Source organism: Falco rusticolus, chromosome 14, assembly GCF_015220075.1.
Source record: "Falco rusticolus isolate bFalRus1 chromosome 14, bFalRus1.pri, whole genome shotgun sequence".
Classification (NCBI taxonomy): Eukaryota; Metazoa; Chordata; class Aves; order Falconiformes; family Falconidae; genus Falco; species Falco rusticolus.
In genome coordinates this window covers 14,396,388-14,415,320 of record NC_051200.1, presented here as the reverse complement: position 1 = coordinate 14,415,320, position 18,933 = coordinate 14,396,388, and the positions used below count along the sequence as shown (strand labels likewise).

General features: G+C 48.3%; 1 protein-coding gene across 4 annotated transcripts in view; it reads right to left on the bottom strand.

Annotated features, from left to right (window-relative positions):
- Positions 1-18,933, bottom strand: part of DOCK11 (dedicator of cytokinesis 11) — an 83,175-nt gene that overhangs the window by 30,716 nt on the left and 33,526 nt on the right. For 2 of the 4 annotated variants that reach the window (XR_005107456.1, XM_037407877.1), the window contains exons 12-31: positions 18,190-18,399; positions 17,697-17,819; positions 16,573-16,655; positions 14,889-15,011; positions 14,637-14,713; positions 13,239-13,423; positions 13,071-13,136; positions 12,818-12,910; positions 12,292-12,415; positions 11,500-11,621; positions 10,961-11,047; positions 9,659-9,748; positions 7,762-7,880; positions 5,951-6,020; positions 5,748-5,873; positions 5,087-5,158; positions 4,550-4,696; positions 4,004-4,087; positions 3,479-3,590; positions 1,404-1,442 (exon numbers count right to left, since the gene is read on the bottom strand). Coding sequence is in view for 3 of the 4 variants with exons in the window: in XM_037407877.1 (XP_037263774.1) it covers positions 1,404-1,442; positions 3,479-3,590; positions 4,004-4,087; positions 4,550-4,696; positions 5,087-5,158; positions 5,748-5,873; positions 5,951-6,020; positions 7,762-7,880; positions 9,659-9,748; positions 10,961-11,047; positions 11,500-11,621; positions 12,292-12,415; positions 12,818-12,910; positions 13,071-13,136; positions 13,239-13,423; positions 14,637-14,713; positions 14,889-15,011; positions 16,573-16,655; positions 17,697-17,819; positions 18,190-18,399 (2,152 nt within the window). In the remaining variant the exon portion in view is untranslated. The remainder of the gene's footprint in view (positions 1-1,403; positions 1,443-3,478; positions 3,591-4,003; positions 4,088-4,549; positions 4,697-5,086; positions 5,159-5,747; positions 5,874-5,950; positions 6,021-7,761; positions 7,881-9,658; positions 9,749-10,960; positions 11,048-11,499; positions 11,622-12,291; positions 12,416-12,817; positions 12,911-13,070; positions 13,137-13,238; positions 13,424-14,636; positions 14,714-14,888; positions 15,012-16,572; positions 16,656-17,696; positions 17,820-18,189; positions 18,400-18,933) is intronic. The other 2 variants (XM_037407878.1, XM_037407880.1) reach the window with 2 other exon arrangements.

Genomic DNA, 18,933 nt, shown 5'->3' with positions numbered 1-18,933 from the left:
TCTGTCCTACAGTGCAATGATCTTTCAATAAGGCCTGAACTGACCACAGTTTTGTGCAACGCTGAGTTAAGTCATATCAAAGCACTTGGCATCTTCCAGTTCAGGCTAATCATTAATTTCAGCCCTCACTGTACAGCAGCAGCTAAAAGAAGTATTTCTGCAGTGCAATGCTTTACAAAGCTTACCGCTCCACAGAGTAATTAGTAAAGTCAGAGATGGATGCAATGGGAAAAGACAGCACGACTTACTGCCTGGGGCCTGTTTTGCTCCTGACTAGGGGTTATCCTGCAAATCCCCAAACTAGCCAGGCAGCGGAGGTGCCAGCCTCCACCAGGCAGCTGGGAGGGTGGTAACGGGCAGTGGAGATGGGGCATTTATCGCAGTTGCCCAGCCCTAGCAGTGCCTTCTCTGCAGCTTGTTCCACATCCTCTGAAAACCGCATTCCTTCTCACTAGGTCAGAGAGCAGAGAAAAGGCAAATACTCCTGCTGGGATGGGGGACGCAAACAAGGACATGGTGCCAAGCAACCACTACTGCATCCTCCAGCCAGGCTTTCCAGCCCCACTTCAAGGTCTGGGGAGCCAGGGCAGGGTTCCAGGCAGCTGCTTACCAGAAACTGCGAGACTCCTTAACCTTCCCACCAGCAGATATCAAACACACCCCTTAAAAACTGCACTGACTGCCAGGAGAAAGGCAGCTCAGTACCTAATCACCTTGGTTAACTGAACTTGTACCCTGTGTCTCATGTAGATTCAGGCTATATACTGTGATTGAAGGAGCGGCTGCTACAAGGGTAAGGCATCATTTCTGCTGAGGTGCCTGGATAATGCAGCAGAGAAGGGACAGAGACACAGATTTCAGTGCAGGGTGTGTGTGCACTCTGGTTGTTATGAATGACCTTGCTCTGACACCGTTAGCTCTGTCAGGCAACCCATAGACGTAATCAGAGCCACAACAGGCACCACTTGACTGTTGCTTTGAGCCTCCCAAAGGAATAACCCCAAAGCTGTGCATTCTTCCCCAAAGGGTACAAATGCTGTGTGCTCAGCTCAGACTTTTTTTTTTTTGAAAACCCCACAGGTGTGAATTTTTTTCTGGGGTAAGGCAGGGTGCATACACACAGCTTTGAAAATCCCAGCCAAAGGGTTCCAACAGCTCTGTGGCTGCAAAAGATATTTTTAAGTTTGTTGATTCATAAGTAGCATTTACTGGTTTGTGAAAGTCTGATTCAGAGGAAAGAGAAAGCAATCTGGAGCATTATCTGGCTTTCACTGTTAGTCATGTTAGCAAATGCCTAAGTGTCACACATCATGGTTATTTCATTAGTTGGATGCAAGCTAACTGATTGGAAGCAGCATATTTAATTTGACACTAGAGGATTCAGTGATCCCAGCTGGACCTACCTACTGAAGTGAACCGTTCCACAGCAAATGAAAAAAAATCTAATACACGTGTAAAAAGAAAAGTGACAAATGAAAAGACAGGGGGGAAAAAAAAACAACCAGGAATAAGTAATGTAAATTTTGGAGAAACAGGACAGTACATCATGTCTTAGTATTATTCATAAGGCTATTGCTTAACTCCCAGCTTCTGCCAGTCTCTTCGGTTCTTTGCTATCACAAGATTGCAATAACAATTTGTTGCTGGCTGTGAGGACAGGCTCAGGGGTTTGCTCTGGCTGATGAAACACACATGTCCCCTGCAGCAGGGACACAGACCAGCAACCAGGCCCTTATTAGCCGCGATGTTCCAGAGAAACTGCTCCAAGATGCAACAGGATGTGGCCACAGGGATGTGCTCTGCCTGCAGGCCTGGCTGCACCAGCTTCTGCTGCAGGAGCACCCCTCAGCCACCTTCTCAGCGCTATTCCTTCTTTTCCCAGAAACAGAGTACTAGGGAGCTGGGCATGTCCCCTCTGCTCATCCAAATAAGCTGATAAAGAGGTGAGGCACACCAGCAGGATACCTCCTCGGTGATGTGCACATCCTACCTCCCCACCTCTGAGCCCGCTGTCCCCTGTAGTCACAGGTCTGTCCATAAAACCAGACACGTTTGCAATGGAGATGCATCACAACATGTCCCTACCAGGGCAGGCAGAGCACAGGCACCACTGCAAAGGCACTTCTGCTACCCGAGGACAGGCTGCTCTGCTGTCAAGAGATGTGCGTGAACCTCAGCTGGTAGGTCCCAGTCACAGTGAGACAGATGCAAAGGTGAATGTTAACCAAGGAAGAGCATCCTTATGTTATCATGCCACTAATAAGCAACAGGGAAGCAGTGTGGCTGCTTTTCTCTCAGTCGTTTCTAGCAGTACACTTTGTTAAACTATGCCAGGCAAGTAGCCAAACTGATGTAAATGTAAGAGATTAACAGCTGGTCGTGAAAGCCCTAAGCAGTCAGAAATATACCAAAATAAGGGATACTTCACAGTTACTGCTGCTTCTGCCACTTGGATGTGTGTGGAACCACTTTGGGACTTGTATGGCTGCACCCTGAGGCACGACCAAACATCCCCTTGCCTCCATCAGAATAAATCATAGAATCGTAAATCCACTGGGCTTTCACGTGGGGGAATCCCAAACCTTACCCTCCTCTCCAGTACTTAACCTGGCCAGGCTGTTAGCACCCAAACCTGGCAATCTTTCTGTATTTATCCAGCACAGATGAGAAGCTGGGACCCAGAGGGAATGAGGTTATGCCTATAGCAACCCTAGCAGGCCGGTCAGGCTCGCTGCTGGGCTCAGCACTGCAGCCCGCTCATCACCGGGAGCAGAGCTGCAGCCACCCACGCTTGCATAGTGCTTCAGCTCAGCCCCTTGCCAACCCTGTTTGCCCTGTGGTGAGCAGCAGCAGGACCAAAGGGGACACCGTGTGACAGTGAGAGCAGCTTGGATACACAGGGGTGCCACAGTACCTACGCCCTTGGTACGCGCTAAGGATTGGGCATGGGCTCAACTTCTCCGCTGGCTGCCTTCAGCCCAGGCTTGAGTACAAGCTTGAACGCACCGTGCACTGCTCTACTCTTGCTCAAAATGAAAGCAGAAGGTAACGTAAATCACCTTCTTGTGGCCACAGAGAGCTGGCAGTGGAGCAGTGAATTCAATCTGTTCTCCTGTATCTCCATTCTCCACAGCGCTGACGGATGAGACGCCCTGCTTCTCAGGGGATGCTGGCACTTGTGGGAACAGAGGATTACACTTGCGCAACTTGTGTGTGCGCTGACATAGGGGAAGTTTCTTTCAGATATTGTTAGTCCCGTGCAAACTTAAATATAGGAAATACTGAAAGGACTGATTGCATGTCATTCTGGAACAAAATGATGTAAACCCGACAGAACAGCATCTTTTGCCGAGGTTAATGTAAATCAGGCTAACTAGAACATGAATTTCCTTGACATCAAACCAAATTCTATCTGGTCAGAAGCCATCAAGACTAATAAATTATAGCTCTCTAGCCAGTCTCTTGAGAAAGAACGTACCTTGAACTCTTTGCAGCTTGGGTTTGGAAAAGGTCATTGGTAAGTTCAGAGGAATATAGTGCTCGTGATTGCAAATCGTTTGAAGAAATTCAAATTTGTATTCAACCAGCAGCTGAAGAAAAAGACAAACATAAATTGTTTTCGGTTTGACCCATTTGCTTCCAGGTCAATGTGCTGCACAAGGACTGGGGAATCTAAATAGCATTTGATGAAACTCTGCGATAACTGGCAAATTTTTGTGTTGTTCCTCCTAAGTGTCGGCGCATGTGGCTGTCACTTGGGTCTTCTTTACCTTTTTCATCCAGACTATTAACCAATCTCTCCTTTAGTTCTGACTCTACACCATTTTAAAGCTTAGCTGCATAGAGGCTCTTGGCCCAGAGAAAGAGGTCTCTGCCTCCAGGAGACTCCGCAGGAACAGTGTCTAAAAGGGCCTCCAAGAGTCACATAAAATAATCACAATAGACCTTGCCTGACATGGATATGTAAAAGTGCAAACCACCTTTCAAGAAACATGCTGCTTACCTTAGGGTCTTTTGGGCTGAATCCAGAAATGTAATCATTTATCAAGTTAAAAACAAATCCTCTGTCCATAAAGGTCAAACAACGCTGGAGAAAAAAAAATAGCAACATGTGACCAATCATTAAAAATAAAAGCCATCATCCTAAATCGTCTCCATACTACTGTCCTGCCAGCAGTCAGATTTGATCCTCTGGGCTGCTGCTGACTTTCCAGAACACACTTGACCCTGTTTCTCTGAAATTGTTTGGATGATTTCATTTAAGACCCCAGTGGACAACAGAAATATTTAAAATAAGAGCGCACACATTTCCTCTCAGGGTTTGAACTGTTGCTAGGCACAGCTGAAGACACTAGACAACATACAGAGTATCACAGTCTCCCTCTTGGAAAGACGAAGTTTCTTTCCTAAAAAAAGTTATCCCCTCCAGAGTTTTTGTAATTGAAGAAACCAAAGAGAGGATTAAAGTACAAACACGTTTGTTTGCTTGTTGCTTCTTTCTGCTTTCCTTTTCTGATAAAAGCCTGGGAGAAGGAAAGAAACTGCTGACCTTTAGGAAGTTAGCCAAGCTAAAGTTGACATTCCTGGACTCTTCGGGGATTTCGTTATAGCGAATGGTCACGTGAGGAATGATGGCGAGCAGCAAGGAGTGGAGGGCATGCTGGTAGGACTCGGGGAACCGCTGGCCTCTGGGCAGCTGAAACCAAAAGCGCATCCTACGCTCAGTGCTACAAGCTGGGGAGAATCCAGTGCAGGCACAAGTTCCCTTTAGCATGTGATTATGTTGTATCCCAATAAAACATTGGCACAAAGCAAGCACTGGCTGAAACTACAGTAGTTAATAACAGAAAAGGAGGCTGCACAAGCCGTAAGGAGATCTGGAAATTTTAAACTAAAACTGAGAATGAAAAGGGGAAGAAGGGAAAAACTAAAGTCGAATAAAAGGAAAGATCTGGGTAGCTGTTCACTTGTCAGTTTTTGTTTTTTTTTAAATAAAGAGTTACATAGTTTTTTTTCAGAAAAACTTTTGGAGGAGAGTTTGTTTGTGATGGCTTTATAATGCAGCATCGAACTATTTTATTTTTACCTTGATTTTGTTTTCTTCCAGTAAGTACATTGCCATTGACTTTGCCAGTGCTTCAAAGAAAAACCACGAGTACTAGAATGAACAAAGAATACTATTATTTTTCTCAGCAGGACTGAACATGTTTGACAGCATCGGCAGTTGTTATGTGAGGAAACAGCAGTGTGGGAGGGAGGGCTCATGTTCAAACAGCATTTTGAAAGCATGGCTGGGCTTGCACAGCTGGCTTGGCATGGGTGCCTTTGCTACCTGGAGGAGTCCTGCCAGTCTTGGGGTGGGAACAGCCCCACCCCCTCTGCACCCCGATGCACCCTGCAAGGAGCCGGCAGAGTTTGGGGTGCAAGCCCTGCAAAGGCCCAGAAGAGAGGCAGAAACTCAGTCTGCCACCCGTGAGTCACCCCTCATGTGTGGTTTGAAGAAAATGGGTAAAACTGGCAAAATGAAAAGCCCTTTGCTGCGTCCTGCCATGGCTTTAACACAGCCAGGTTCCCTGCAAGAATTCCTCTCCGTTGTAAGGGGAGAACTTCAAGGACGCGTATGCAAGGAGTTGCAGTGGTAGCTTTGCTCCTGTGGTGGGTTTAGATGGGTGAAAGTGTTGGGCTTTATGCCAGACCCCCTTTTCCTCCCCTCCACCCTTGGCAGCCAAGTACTGTCAGTACTTTACCTTGAGTAGCTTATTGATGGCTAGAAAATCTGCTGACTGCTTCAAGATCGTGGCCATGGAAAGGACCAAGATTTCATGGGTCATCTTCGCCTGTGTGACACTGGGTTTCTCAGCTCGAAAGACATACTGAGGCAAGAGGAACAGTGTCAGCAGCGTGCCTGCTCCCAGCAGGGAGTTTTGCAGAGTGGTGTGTCGTGACTGACCTTTATGAAGGAGCGCAAGTAGTGGTCTAAACCTTCTTCATGGCACTTGGACACGATGTGCAGAAGAACCCTGGGGAGAAATGCGGTTTGTGTTCAGCATGCAATGCAAGGGCAAGTTCCTCCAGCTCACAAAAGCAGACACCATGTGTGTCCTGTCCGGCTCAACCCTAAAAGCCTCACTGCTGGCATAGCCTGATTTGCAGAGCCCATACTTGCAGGCTAGCACCCCTCAGAGCTCCTGTAGCTGCACCATCCTTGCCACAGCACAGCCCTTTGACAGAGCACTCGGAGCTGAGGTGGCCAAAGCCTCTTCTCCACTTCGGTGCTCGACCAGGTATCACCCAGACCGGCTGCCTTCAGTGCCTGAGGAGGCAAGGCGAAACATTTGTCTGCAGGGGACATATCCTAATCTTTGGCCTCCGTGTACTCCAGGGTTAAAGCCTGCCGCTACTTAAATTTATGTTGCAACGAGCATTAGGCACCTGAACAATGCTCAGGTGTCAGACGAGTCAAAGACAAAAATATGAATTTAATTATCTCTGCACCCAGTTCTCTGTGGCTGTATCCATGGACCTGATACACGGAGAGCAAGTTCCTTGCCGCTCCTGCACACACCACAGGCTCCTGCACACTGTACAGCTTGTCATGTGTGGAGTCTGCCCTCACTGGAGCCCTTTCCTAATGATAATACAAGTGACAATGAACAACTATACTACTACATCAAGTCTGCAAAACTAACACAGAAACCCCACAGGATCTCTGCTGAGAAGCAGAGGAAAAATTCTCCATCGTTGTTATACTCTGATACCTTCCTGCATCTCCTGAATTTATTAATTCTGCAAGGCTCTTTTTTACTGAATTTACAGAAGTCCCCGTGTCTTGGACCACATGGTGCAGGACTGTGTGTGCAACAGGCTCTACATCCCTGGAGGACCAGGGCTCAGGACCTGCATCCCTGGGGGGCCAGGGTTCAGCCTCTGACCTCTGATTTCACGGGAGCAAGACGTTTTTGGTACGTGGATGCACAGTACACCTCCTGGAGTCGGAGGAAGATCCCCACGGGGTGGCACCCAGCATCCCGCTTTGCACTGCAGCACTCCACAGAGGAAGAATCACAGAAGGAAGACGGATGTTTTAATGCATCCATCAGTTTCGGGGTGTCGTGGCCAGAGCTAGGCGGGGAAGATGGTTTTGCACCTTTTGCTCCCTGTGGGCCCTGCAGACGCCTGGGGACAGCAGCAGCTTTCCGCGGGGACCGGGCCCCGGCCGGTGCTGCCCTCTTGGGGCTGCCGGCACGGCCGAGCATCGCTCCGCAAGCCGCCGCCCCGTATTCTGAGCCAGCACAGAGGCGGCGATTCTGCAGCTCCAGGGGATTTTTAGCAACACTCCTGACACAAGGGACTAGCGAGGCTGGGGCATCGCTCCCGCAGGGAAACCACATCTGCTGCCTGCAGCTGGGACACGCTCGGGTGCTCTGGAGCCTTTTGCTGCCCCAATACCTTGGCTGACACAGCCATCCCCACCAGCCAACCCTTTTTCTTTTGAAAAACAAACCGGGAGTATCTTTAAAACACTGCATTTTTCCCCATGCAGCTCCCAGGAGAAGGGCCCCACGATGTCCCCCGTGCCACCCAGATGTGCCAGGGAAGGGAGCAGCTGGTGTGTCACAGCAGGCTCAGGACAGCAAGCAGCCAGGCAGGCGATGCTGCCACTCAGCACCTTGTACTGGGAAACCACACCCTGCTTTGCACTGTAGTTTGCGGCTTTGCGTTTGCAACTGAAGAAAACCGGATGGTTTACCCAACACTCACATGGTGCAGTTGACAGCTACTTCATCCTCCTGGGTCACATTTGTAAGGACTCTAAATAGTTGCATAAGAATTACAGGTAGAAACTGAATCATTACTTGGATCTCCATGGCGTGCAAACACTAAAACAAATGTTCAAAACACAGACACTTTTAGTTCAACATTTCGCAGATGTTAAATATTTATAGTCCACAGACATTTCTGTGGCAATAGGATAGGCATTAGCAAACGCTTCAGGGTGGGGGCTGCAGCCTGCCAGAGGACAGGCAGATTTGGACCCATGGCAGCACTCGCTGCCTGCCTTCCAGCTGACGGATCCCAGCTGCATGCCTTCGGGGAGCAACATGAATCCACTCATGGCACGCATTAATCTTCCTGTCAGATGTGCCCAGGCAGCTATGACTTAGCTGAAGGTCACATGCTACGATTTGACCCCAATAACCCAAAATTTAAGGCTCAAGTTTTGCTCCCAATTCTTCTCATCACTTCTGACGTTTTGTTGAAGTGACTCCCATTTTCACAAATGTCTTTGGAACAGGGAAACCTGATGCCAAATGACTTGCAGTGAGGCTCTTCCCTGAAGAGCATAGCTTGCTGTTGGAAATGGGATTTAAGTGACCTGGTGAAGGTCAAGATCATCCGGTTCATATGCTCTCCACCCACCTCACAGACTTCTCACGATACAAATCTAGGAAAGAGTGTGTTTCATTTTCAGTTTTCAAGCCTAATGAAAGGGTTTTAAATCTGTATCAGTTATTTAAATTACTGAAATGATTGAGGTATCGGTAGGTACGAAGCCCTCATTCGTGGTTAGCATGTAAATGATCCCCTGGCTGCAGGGTGCTGCGAGGTCACTGTGGCCGGGCAGGGCTGGGACCTGCTGAGCTCCTTGAGGAAATGCTCACAACAAAGCAACTGTTCCTTTAGTGCCTGGCTTCAAAACCTGCCATTATTTCTACTTCTTAAAATATTTTTACGTTATCTGAAACACACCTAGTAACTTTGTGAGGATAAATCCCCACTGCTGGGAGCTGAGCTGTTGCTACAGCACCACTCTCAAAAACAGGCAGTTGTTGAGGTGGGGGTCGTCTCTTCTCCCAAGCAACGAGCGATAGGACAAAAAGAAATGGCCTCAAGCTGTGCCAGGGAAGGTTTAGATTGGATATTGGGAAAAATTTCATCACTGAAAGGGCGCTCTGGCACTGGAACAGGCTGCCCAGGGAGATGGTTGAGTCACTGTCCCTGGAGGTGTTTAAACGACAGGTAGATGTGGCACTTAGGGACATGGTTTAGTAGTGGCCTTGGCAGTGCCAGGTTAATGGTTTGACTCTTAAAGGTCTTTTCCAACCTACACCATTCTATGATTCTATGGAAGTAAACAAGGACAGTAAGCAGCCAGCAAGTCTATTCTCTGCAGAAGCTGCTGCTGGACCTGCTCCAGGGCCCTTACTCATGCCGCAGTGATTGCCGAAAAGCTGGGTCTGGGTCACAGATCACCTGTGGTCAGATTTAACTGACTGATAATCTCACCAATCTTTTCCAGCCTGAAAAAAAAAAAATCCTGTTTTGAACGGATAATCCTAAAACCAAGGAATTGTGCTACAGTTCAAAGGTTTGAACCAGATCTAGGGCGGCAGGGGAGGAGTGTGCGAGCACACCAGGAGGAGGGTTTGCCATGAGCATGGCAGAGCGATGCTGGCTACTCGTTCTATCTGCTGTGAAAAGCAGTGGGAAGCAGCTCACAGGCAGCAGACAGTCGTGTCAGTAAGCAAAGGTAAGGTATTGCACAATGTGCTGGTACCAGTGGTGCAGCCAGTGCGCGTTCCTACAGGGCAGGGTCTGGGTGTTTACGGATGGTCTGTAAAAACACGAGGGAAGCCCACCGGCAGGCACTGTTCACCTTTAGGTATTTAACAAGCTCTCCTGGGACTTCCTTAGCTCCCGCCTGAACCAGCTGGCAGTACTGGAAGAATTTGTGCAAGTGCATGTCCTGGAAGAGACAAACAAGTTCAATGCAGCAACCTTAATATCTGTCAACCCCTACTACGCAGCTTACACTTGAAAATCTGTTGACTTGCCTGCAGCAGCAGGCCATGTCCCTAGCAAGCTCCATGTCACTACCAGAGGCACTCTTGGTCCCTGGCTGCCATCCCCCAGGACTTCAGTACTGCTCCCTGCCTTTTCCAATGTACCCAGTCACTGCCCATCCCCTGACTCCCAGCTAACACTGAGATTAAGCACCAAACTGCCAGAATTTTAACCAAACAGTTAAAATTCTCCTGTGGTTGCACTGCCCTGAGTCCCAATCGCCATCCAACGCTGGCCTGGAGCACCGGGAGCCCTCCTCTCCCGGCTGTGACTGACATTGCCATACTGACCTCCTACTGTCCACCTGAGGCTGACTCTCCTTCCTACTCCTCTCCCTCCTCCTTCAATTTAATTACTGGAGTATTTAACCCTGAAAAGTATCTGTAAATGCAGTTTGGTTGGGAGTGAAACGACTGTGCTGCTCTCAGTGCTGCACGGGATTAGTAAAACCCTAACCCAGATTACAGATGATGCTGAAAGCGAGTTGCTGTGATGTGAGTGCAGCTGACTACACCCAGCACAGGGCAACAAGCCCTGCCAAGGGCATTTCCCGGAGCAGTGCTGACAGGAGGTGCCCCAGGACATGTGATAGGGATCCTTGCTGCACATCACATGAAGCTTGGGGAAGTCTGTCACTACCCTAAAACAGCAGAACACACAAGGACATGGTAAAACAGCCTGAACTGGTTTCAAAGGGAAATCAGGACTTTTGTTTCCTTGTGTCTGCTGTTGTCAGGAAACTTTAAAAAAAAATTCAATAAGCAATCTGATATTTGGCAAAAATCTCTCATTTGCACCGCTTCTCTCTTTTGCATCATTGAAGTAGCTCATTTGCTCAAATGTCTCCTTGGTCCTGCCTAGTTACAGTGCAGCTGGCCAAGAAAACATCAGCCTCTCCCCAGGCTCATCCACTCCCAGCTGTCTCTCACATCCAGAGGAGCAGATCCCTGCAAGTAATCCCAGACCAGCTCCTACAGAAGTATCTCAGTGCTGCTCTGCAAACACCAGGTACCTCTTTCCCATAGCACCTACAGCACAGCAGTAGTAGAGATACAGCAATTGCTTCCTCTGCATTTGTGTTGAAAATCTTTTAAGAGTGAGGTGCTCAACTTACCTGGGTGTAAATGGTTGAGTCCAAATGGATTCTGATTTTAAAGAGTGGCTTTGCTCCATCCACCCACTTCGCATCCACGCTGGGCTGCTGTGAACAGACAACATTCAAATACTTGATTTCAGACTGCAGTGAGAAGGTGGCTCTGTGCAGACAGATGCCTGGTCAGAAGGTACAGGCTGCGGTGGGAGAAGGGGTTCCCCCCAAGCACAAACACCAGCGACCTGACTGCAGCAGGGCAGAGGCGTCCCTGCGAGGACATGCACGCAGAGCACATCCCCACGCTCCTGCTCTGTGCCACTGCCCCAGCCCAGTTCAGCCTGGCACAAAAATATTCTATGCAATCTACATAACCACAGAAAGTGGAATTAAAAGTGCCCTGTCTCCCGTCCCTAAGAACCTTAAGTTTTGGGGGCTGCCCTGCAGTAGGGCTCTCTTCAGCTGAGCAGAGAACCAACAGACCGCCCAGAACTTCCAGCGGTAACAAAAGCTCAGCTTTCCTCTTCCTTTTACATTTAAGTCCATTTTAAATGGCTTCTTACCTTTCGTGACTCCGTGTCCCCAAGACCCAGGTAGCCAGGTGGAAGGTTGGATGAAACCGGCAAATGCCGCTCCAGGGTGACAATCCGCCCATCCTTCAGCAACGGGACCCAAGCGTATCCCACTGCAGAGTGGACCAGAGTTAGCAGAGACACAGCTATACCTGTTTAGCTCAAGCTCCAAAAAGAGCTGTGTCTCACCCTGAGAAAATCAAACTCGCAGCTGTGCCGCGGCCTCAGCGAGGCTGGGATCGGCTGGGTCAGCCTTGTTAAAGCACATTTTAGCTGGTGACTTGGTGAACGATACTCAAGACACAGCACAACCAAGATCAGGAGTGGGTTTGAGGGGTAGATAACAGTGCGTGAGCCACGGCTGGGCATCATGACGAGCATCCTTCAGTCGCCTGAGGACAGGCTGCACGGAGAGGCAGCCCAACCCGTGGGACCTGGGTGCACTCAGTCCCTTACACATCCCTGGTTTTGGTAGGATCAGCCCCTGAGGCCCTGATCTAGCATCAAGTTTTTGTTGGTGACCTGAGTGACAATAGCTCATTCATGCAAGCCAAGTCAAGAACACGCCGAAATAGCTGTCAGATTGCAGCAAAAATGAACTTTAGTATGCAATAAAAGCGATGTGTTTTATTCCAGTGTAGACGTGTGAATTGTACTAGGTTGCTTTCAAAAAAGAAAATTCAGATAGGCTAGTATTTTAATCAAATATTTCTTCATGTCCCTACATCCATTTTATCTTGGACTTCTACATTCCAACAGAAGTAATATAAGCATTGAACATACCTTGAGTTTCAACGGTGTCCTGTTTTTTCGATGTTGCCTTTGTATTAATTTCACAGCTGACATGATAGAAGGTGAAAAGCAAATGATGCTTTTGATGGAGGTGAATTGGAAGCTCAATTTTAATCTAAAATGATACCATGATAGATAAGACTGTATTTTTAGTTGTGGAGTAATATTTTAAGTTCTATTTTATTTCAGAAATGCTATGTTGCATGCAGTTACACAAGACACATTCCTACCCATCTTAAACAACTCCTGCCTAATGTGTTCATCACATTTACACATTACTTATTAATGGGGGTGTGTGATTGGAGTGCACAAAGCATGACAGTAAAGACAGCAGAAAACAAACTGGCATTAAAAATTGACAAAGTCTCTGGCTCTGCTGAGCCCTTCTACTGAGGCAAAGGGCTGGCGATTATTTTTACCCGTATTTCACCCAGCCCTGGAAAAAGAGGTATCCTGAAAGGCCCCTTGGCTTTGTAGCATCCAGGAAAAACTGTTATTTCCCACTATTTTGTTTTACCTCGTCGTAGAACTCTGGACTCTGGTTGTGATGCAGCACGGCAGCATATGCATTTGTGGTCAGGAGAGGGCCTCCAGGTTTGCCATATATACACTAGAAACACAAATGAAAAGCTGCGTTCAGGGTTGCTGCTACCCTAAATTAGCTGGCCAAATTAGAACAGCGAGCATGGAAACTCAGTGCTTTCCTACCGTCCTGCTCAGCCCGGCTGGCACACAGCGAGCAAATGGCAGCCCCGTTAGCCGGCACCTACCTTTAACGGCCTGGCATCAGCTTCATCTGAATCCCTGAACTCGACACAGACAGCAATATTCCTTGCCTGGAATGAGGGAGAACAGGAGGATGAGCCATCGCTACAGGTCAGCAGCATCAGCCCAGAGGCCGCTGAGCCTGGCTGCAGCCTGCTCCGCGGGTCACTCACCTTTGCAAACACCTTCTGGTTCTCATACTTCAAGTGCAAGGGGTAGACGTAGAGGTGGTTTTTGTAGACAGTGAAGGGATAACAGTATTTTGCAACTTCTGGGACAAGCTCCTCCACTTCAACTGCAATGTCCTCGCAGTTCTTCTCAAAAGGCTTTATAGGAATATAAGAAGCCGTGACACAATCTGGAAGAGAAGGAAAGCTTGGGTAAGTGCGCACCCCGCAAACATGGGAAGTACAGCCCATGTGAAAGGAAATTTGTGGGTCTGAAACTCTTCAAGCACGCAGTCCTCTTCACACCAGACGAGGCAGCAGGACTTGGACCACTCCCATTGAAATGATGAAGGGAAAATTCTCCCCTTGATCGTGCAACACCTGTGGTCCCCAACTGCATTAGCAATATTGAGAAAAGAGGGGTGGATGGGCACCACAGGGCTCTGCTCTCCTTGCCAGTGGGGACTGCAGAAGTGGCACTTTCCTGCAGCTCTGGGCAAAGTCAAAGGGTCTTGTGAATAACCCACGTCTGGGTAGGGACAGCTGCTCTGCCCAGGACCTGCACCTTGAGTCTTCCAGGAATGTGACCCATCAAGTTCCTGTTTTATCATGCAGACATCACCTGACTCAAGCAGACAGGCTGCTGAGATGATGCCTTGATACTGGTATCTCAAAGTGTGTCAGTCCCACTGCATCAGTCCTTTTCCACTCTCTGCTTCAGAAAGATGTTTGTTTCCGAACACCAGTGCACAAGCCCTGCCTAATTCACTGGGACTCACATCCACCGTGAGGGAGAGTTCATCTCAAGTAATGGCCTTTCAAAGAACAGAAAAATTAAGTCACCAGAAAAGCCTTTTGGACAGGGAAGCAGACGACAGAACCTGTGACAGGAGCTGCCAAAGGCCCATGGAGTGACACTGAACATATAACGAGTCTTTTCTTTGCCTCGGTTTCTTAAAATGCGAAGTAAAAAATGACACTGACCATATGTTTGTGAAGCCCTCTGGCGTTAGGGATCAAAAATGTTATATAAGATTAGTATAATAATAATAATAATAATAATAATAATAATAATAATAATAATAATAATAATAATAATAATAATAATAATAATAATAATAATAAATAAAACCAGCAAAAGCAGGCAGGTAGCTTCCTTTAGATTTAGGATGTGATGGTCAAACTGCAAAGCAGATGCACCTCTCAGGTAAACCTCTGCACTTGGACCACATCCCTCCACAGAATCCATTGGAAAGACTTACAAGTCCGTGGTTGTGCTGTATTACTCATTTCTCATTGCAGCCCCGAGATACTCCTGTTAATGAAACAGCAAAACTCCCCATAGAAGCATTAACTCCTGAGGCTAGAGCCATCAGCATTTATTTTAAGATGCAAGATCCTTACTTGTGAAGTCCAGCGGGATGTCTTTGATGACGATATTTAGCTGGGCTGGAATGACCTGTAGTTTTGTCTTCTCTGGTCTGTGTTAGGGAGAAAGGAACAAGAGTGTGAACCTTGAAAGCTCAGGTGCTGAGCACATCAGCAGTGCTTTTTGTTACCCTCTGAGTATTTTAGATCATCTCATGCTTATGCTTAACTGTTTAAAAATTATATTAAAATGCCTGCTTAGTCTCTGCACCGGTCTGTTACACTTACTTCTTATACTCTGCTAAAAGCTTCAGCATATCTTCATTAGAGAGTTTGCCGCTGTCTTGCTTGTACAGAGGTGAGAATTTTCCTTCAGCATCAAGAGTGCCTTGGGAGTCTTTGAAAACTGGTCTGCAGAAAAGAAGAGACACATTTATTAAATGTTGGCAGATATGCAGACACTGAGGTCATTGACAGATCAGGCTGAAGGGCAGTTTATCAGGCAAGAGGTTCACTGGCCTGTGACTGCTCTGAACACCGCTAGACTTCCCGATCACTCTCCCATCCTCATGTGGTGCTTAGACCTCACACAGACTGCAATCCATCGTGTCACACTACATTGTGTGGGACATCACCCATTTCCCTTCTCCCCAGCCAGGTGAGAAGGACATACACAGCCCAGTTCCAAGCCTGGTCCCCAGGCGCAAACGTCCTTCTAACCCCTTCCCACTAACACCAAGTGGTAAAGTATCTTCCTAACTGCACATGGGGTCAGAGCATGGAAACCCTCCTAAGAAAGGAGTGTGCAATGAAGACCAGTCTCAGGAGATACATCAGCTTCCTCCTGAAAACCCAGAGCAGGAGACTGGACTCTGCCCTGGATGAATATCAGCATCTTTACCCTTGAATATAAAGGCTGCGGGTATCTGTAGAATAAGAACATTAAAGCATCTGTACTCCCTCTCCGAGAAAACACCTCCCTTTGAAACCCAGAGGGAAACTGTTCCAGGGATGCAAAACAATACAGCTCCCCGCAGCTGGGCACTCAACTTCTTGTTCTCCAAATGCAGCTCTTTACCCAGCAGGAACAAATTTGAAGAGCCCACCAAAGCCCATGCCCACACAGAGCCCACCACTAGGCTGAGGCATCACTTGAACGAGGGCTGAGGCGCTGCACAGGCTGTGTGCTGGCTCCCAGCAGCAACCTACATCCCCAAAACACCATCCCAAAGCTAAGCAGCCAGTGTCACAGGAAAATCTAGCTCAAGAATACACATTGCAAGCTGCATACCACTGAATCTCAGCCCACTGCGAAGGTCATCTGGTGTTCCCATGTCATTACCATCCCTTTTGTTAGTACCAAAGAAGAATTTAGCAACAGGAGGCAGTGGCAGAGGGATGAACTCGCCTTCAGGCCTTCCTCTGACTTAAGATTTAAGGGATTAGCACTGATGTAGTTTATCGGTCCCAGTAAAAGAACAGAGAGGGACTGGGATCACTATCTCCAGTCATTCTGAAGAACATTAATTAAAGCAGAGTCTAAGATGGGAGACAAACCCCAGCTTACTGCCACCGCCAGGCCAGGACACCCTCCGCTCTCACCCTGTCCCTGGCAATGGCTGATGCCAGGAGGGAACTGCTGTGCCAATTCCCACACCGATTCCCGCAGTAGCACGGGACAGTGTAATTCATCTTCAGGAATGTTCTGTCCTGATAGCAGTAGCTACAGGTCAGCAGGAAGGTTACTGTCTTCCCAGCACTGTTTACTTTTTAATATTTTGTTTCTAATTCTAGATGGAACATTTCAGGCCGATCCCCATTCTGCCTTGGGAATTGAAGCCAGATTCTGCCCTCGGCTGCAACTCCACTGACTCCAGTCACTTGGCCCGTTGCCCACTCGGCCGGATCGTGTCCCGGATAACTGGCAGCAGCAGCTCCCACCACGGCCAAAGCGCAGCCCACCGTGACCAACCTGGCAGCCCAGCCGAACGGCATCCTGTACTGCCCCAGACGGCTGCACACCTGCTTGGCCACCTTATGGACCTTCTGGGCAGTCTGCAAAACACAAGAGAGGTCAGTGTGTGCCCTGGCTTCCACGCTGCCCTGGAAAAGGAATAAAGAGTGCTGCACTCTCCAGGGAGGAGAAACTCTCTGTACTGCACACCGCACAGCTCCCCAGGCACACCGCACAACAGTCACTCAAGCAGCCAACAGGCATCCCTGTCCATCACTTCACACACGCACACACACACACACCCCCACCCCCAATTATTACTTTTGCAAAGCAATAGCAAACATGTTGTGGGCACAGTCAAATTAAAACTCCTCTTGATTCTGCATTAAACTGTCAGGATATTTTATTTATTATTTATGTATTACTAGTATTTTTTTTTTCCAATGGGTATTAGTTTATTTTCCAAAACTGACCGTAATTAGCTCATCCTATACAGACTTGCAAAGCGTGCTGAGGGAATGCCATCACATACCAGGCGTTCCATACATTGATCTTCCTATCAGGGACTAATTTTGACTGGCTGCAGCATGGCAGCATCAGCTCCACCCGGTATGCAGCGACTGGTGCCACCGGCATCACCAGGTCCCCTCCCTGACCACCCTTTGCATAAGTTTCCCCATATGATCATGGCACTCTGCGCAGAGCAAGACGGAGGCAGGGTGAGCAGAATCAAGTGCAAAGCCCACGTTTTGCTGCTACTAAAACATCACTGTTCCCAGTGGGAGTGAGCTGGGACCAGTCCAAGACACTGCGTGTAGCACCTTTTAGCAGTGCAGCCTGTTTCTCTGGGGATGGAGTGTCCTAGTTTTTTGCTGCCAGCCCAGACTTTGCTTCGTGGTCACCCTGCCCCAGCTGCTCGGCTCAAAATCCTCCGCCTCTTTCCGAGGGAAGGAACCAAATCCCCCAGGACAGCCCAGCTGAAGCCAGCCTGGGAACACAGCAAGTGGCAGAATGGATGAAGACCAATACGGGCCAGAAAGAAGCTGAAGAGCAGCAGAAACAGCCCAAGTTTCAGACCACACTGCTCCCTGCAGCAGCAGGCAGCATCACTAAGTACATACCCCCACGGCCCCATCCAATACCTTCCCTGGGTCCGAGTTTTTCATGTACGGCTCTGCACAGTGTGTAATGCTGCCCTGCAGCACCTTCTCCACACGGGCCACCAGGAAGATCTCCACGTGTGGGTCAGTCACAGAGAAAACGCCCTGCAACAGATACAGAGTAGGCTGTCAGAGAGCAGGAAACCCTTACTTGCACCGCGGCGTTTGGCCCCAGTCATCTCGCTGTCCCTTCCCACAGCCCACACAGACCCTGCTCAGGTCACTGCTATGGATGGGCCATGGGGGCTCACAAGGCTTGAACATGGTCAAGTCCTGGAAAACTCTACTTGGTGCTTTGCCCATTGCCGCCAGTGAGCCTGAAGTGGTAATCTGCTTGAGACACCGACCGAAACCCCACCGCTCAAGAGAAAAGCTGACTGCTGCCTCTCCACAGTGCACAGCAACACAGTGCAACTCTACCGAACAGGCACAGCTCAACAGAGACACAGAACGAGGAGAAAAATCAGTTCTTCACCCGTTTTATGTAGCGCAGGCATGACTCGGGGATGCCGTGCACAAAGCTCTCGCCTGGCGAACGTCCCTTGGTTCCCTCCGCTCCAGACGCAGAGCTATCCAGAAGCATGTCACGGACAGACGGAGGGTTCAAGTCCACATGAAAGTCAGCTGAAATCTTGCAATTATTTTTCAGGTCAAATAATGCCAAACTTAGGAAAAAGGGCTCCACCTGGAAATTTGATTGAATATATGTGTCAAGAAAAAAACGCATGCTACAGGCTCAAGAGTACCGACATACATTGCCTTCCCTGCTAGGTTTGCCTTCAGCACCTGTTTGTCCCTTTAGTTTTGCACGCCAGCATTTTAGATAATTCTTACAGACGATCCATGTTTATTTGCTTTATAAATACATAAACTCGTATTTTACCCGCACCTTCTTGCATTTTGATCCCGTCAATTTGAACAAAGCTACTTTAAAACCATCAATGAAATGTAAAGAATGAAATCCATAGGGGTTTTTATATAAGTGATAAACTATGAAGTTAGGAAAATGACCCAATCAGAGCTGTTTATCCTTTGCATTGAGAAAGGAAACAACTTAAGAGTGTTTACGTTCACACGCCAAGGACCACTTCACTTGTTGTCCAAAGTCAATCAGCTCTGGATGACCCAACTCAAGACACTCAAAATGTTCCTCAGCTGCTCTGTGCCGGATGGCACGGGAGCAAGGTTAGCTCTCCCAACCAGGAAAGCTCAAATACAA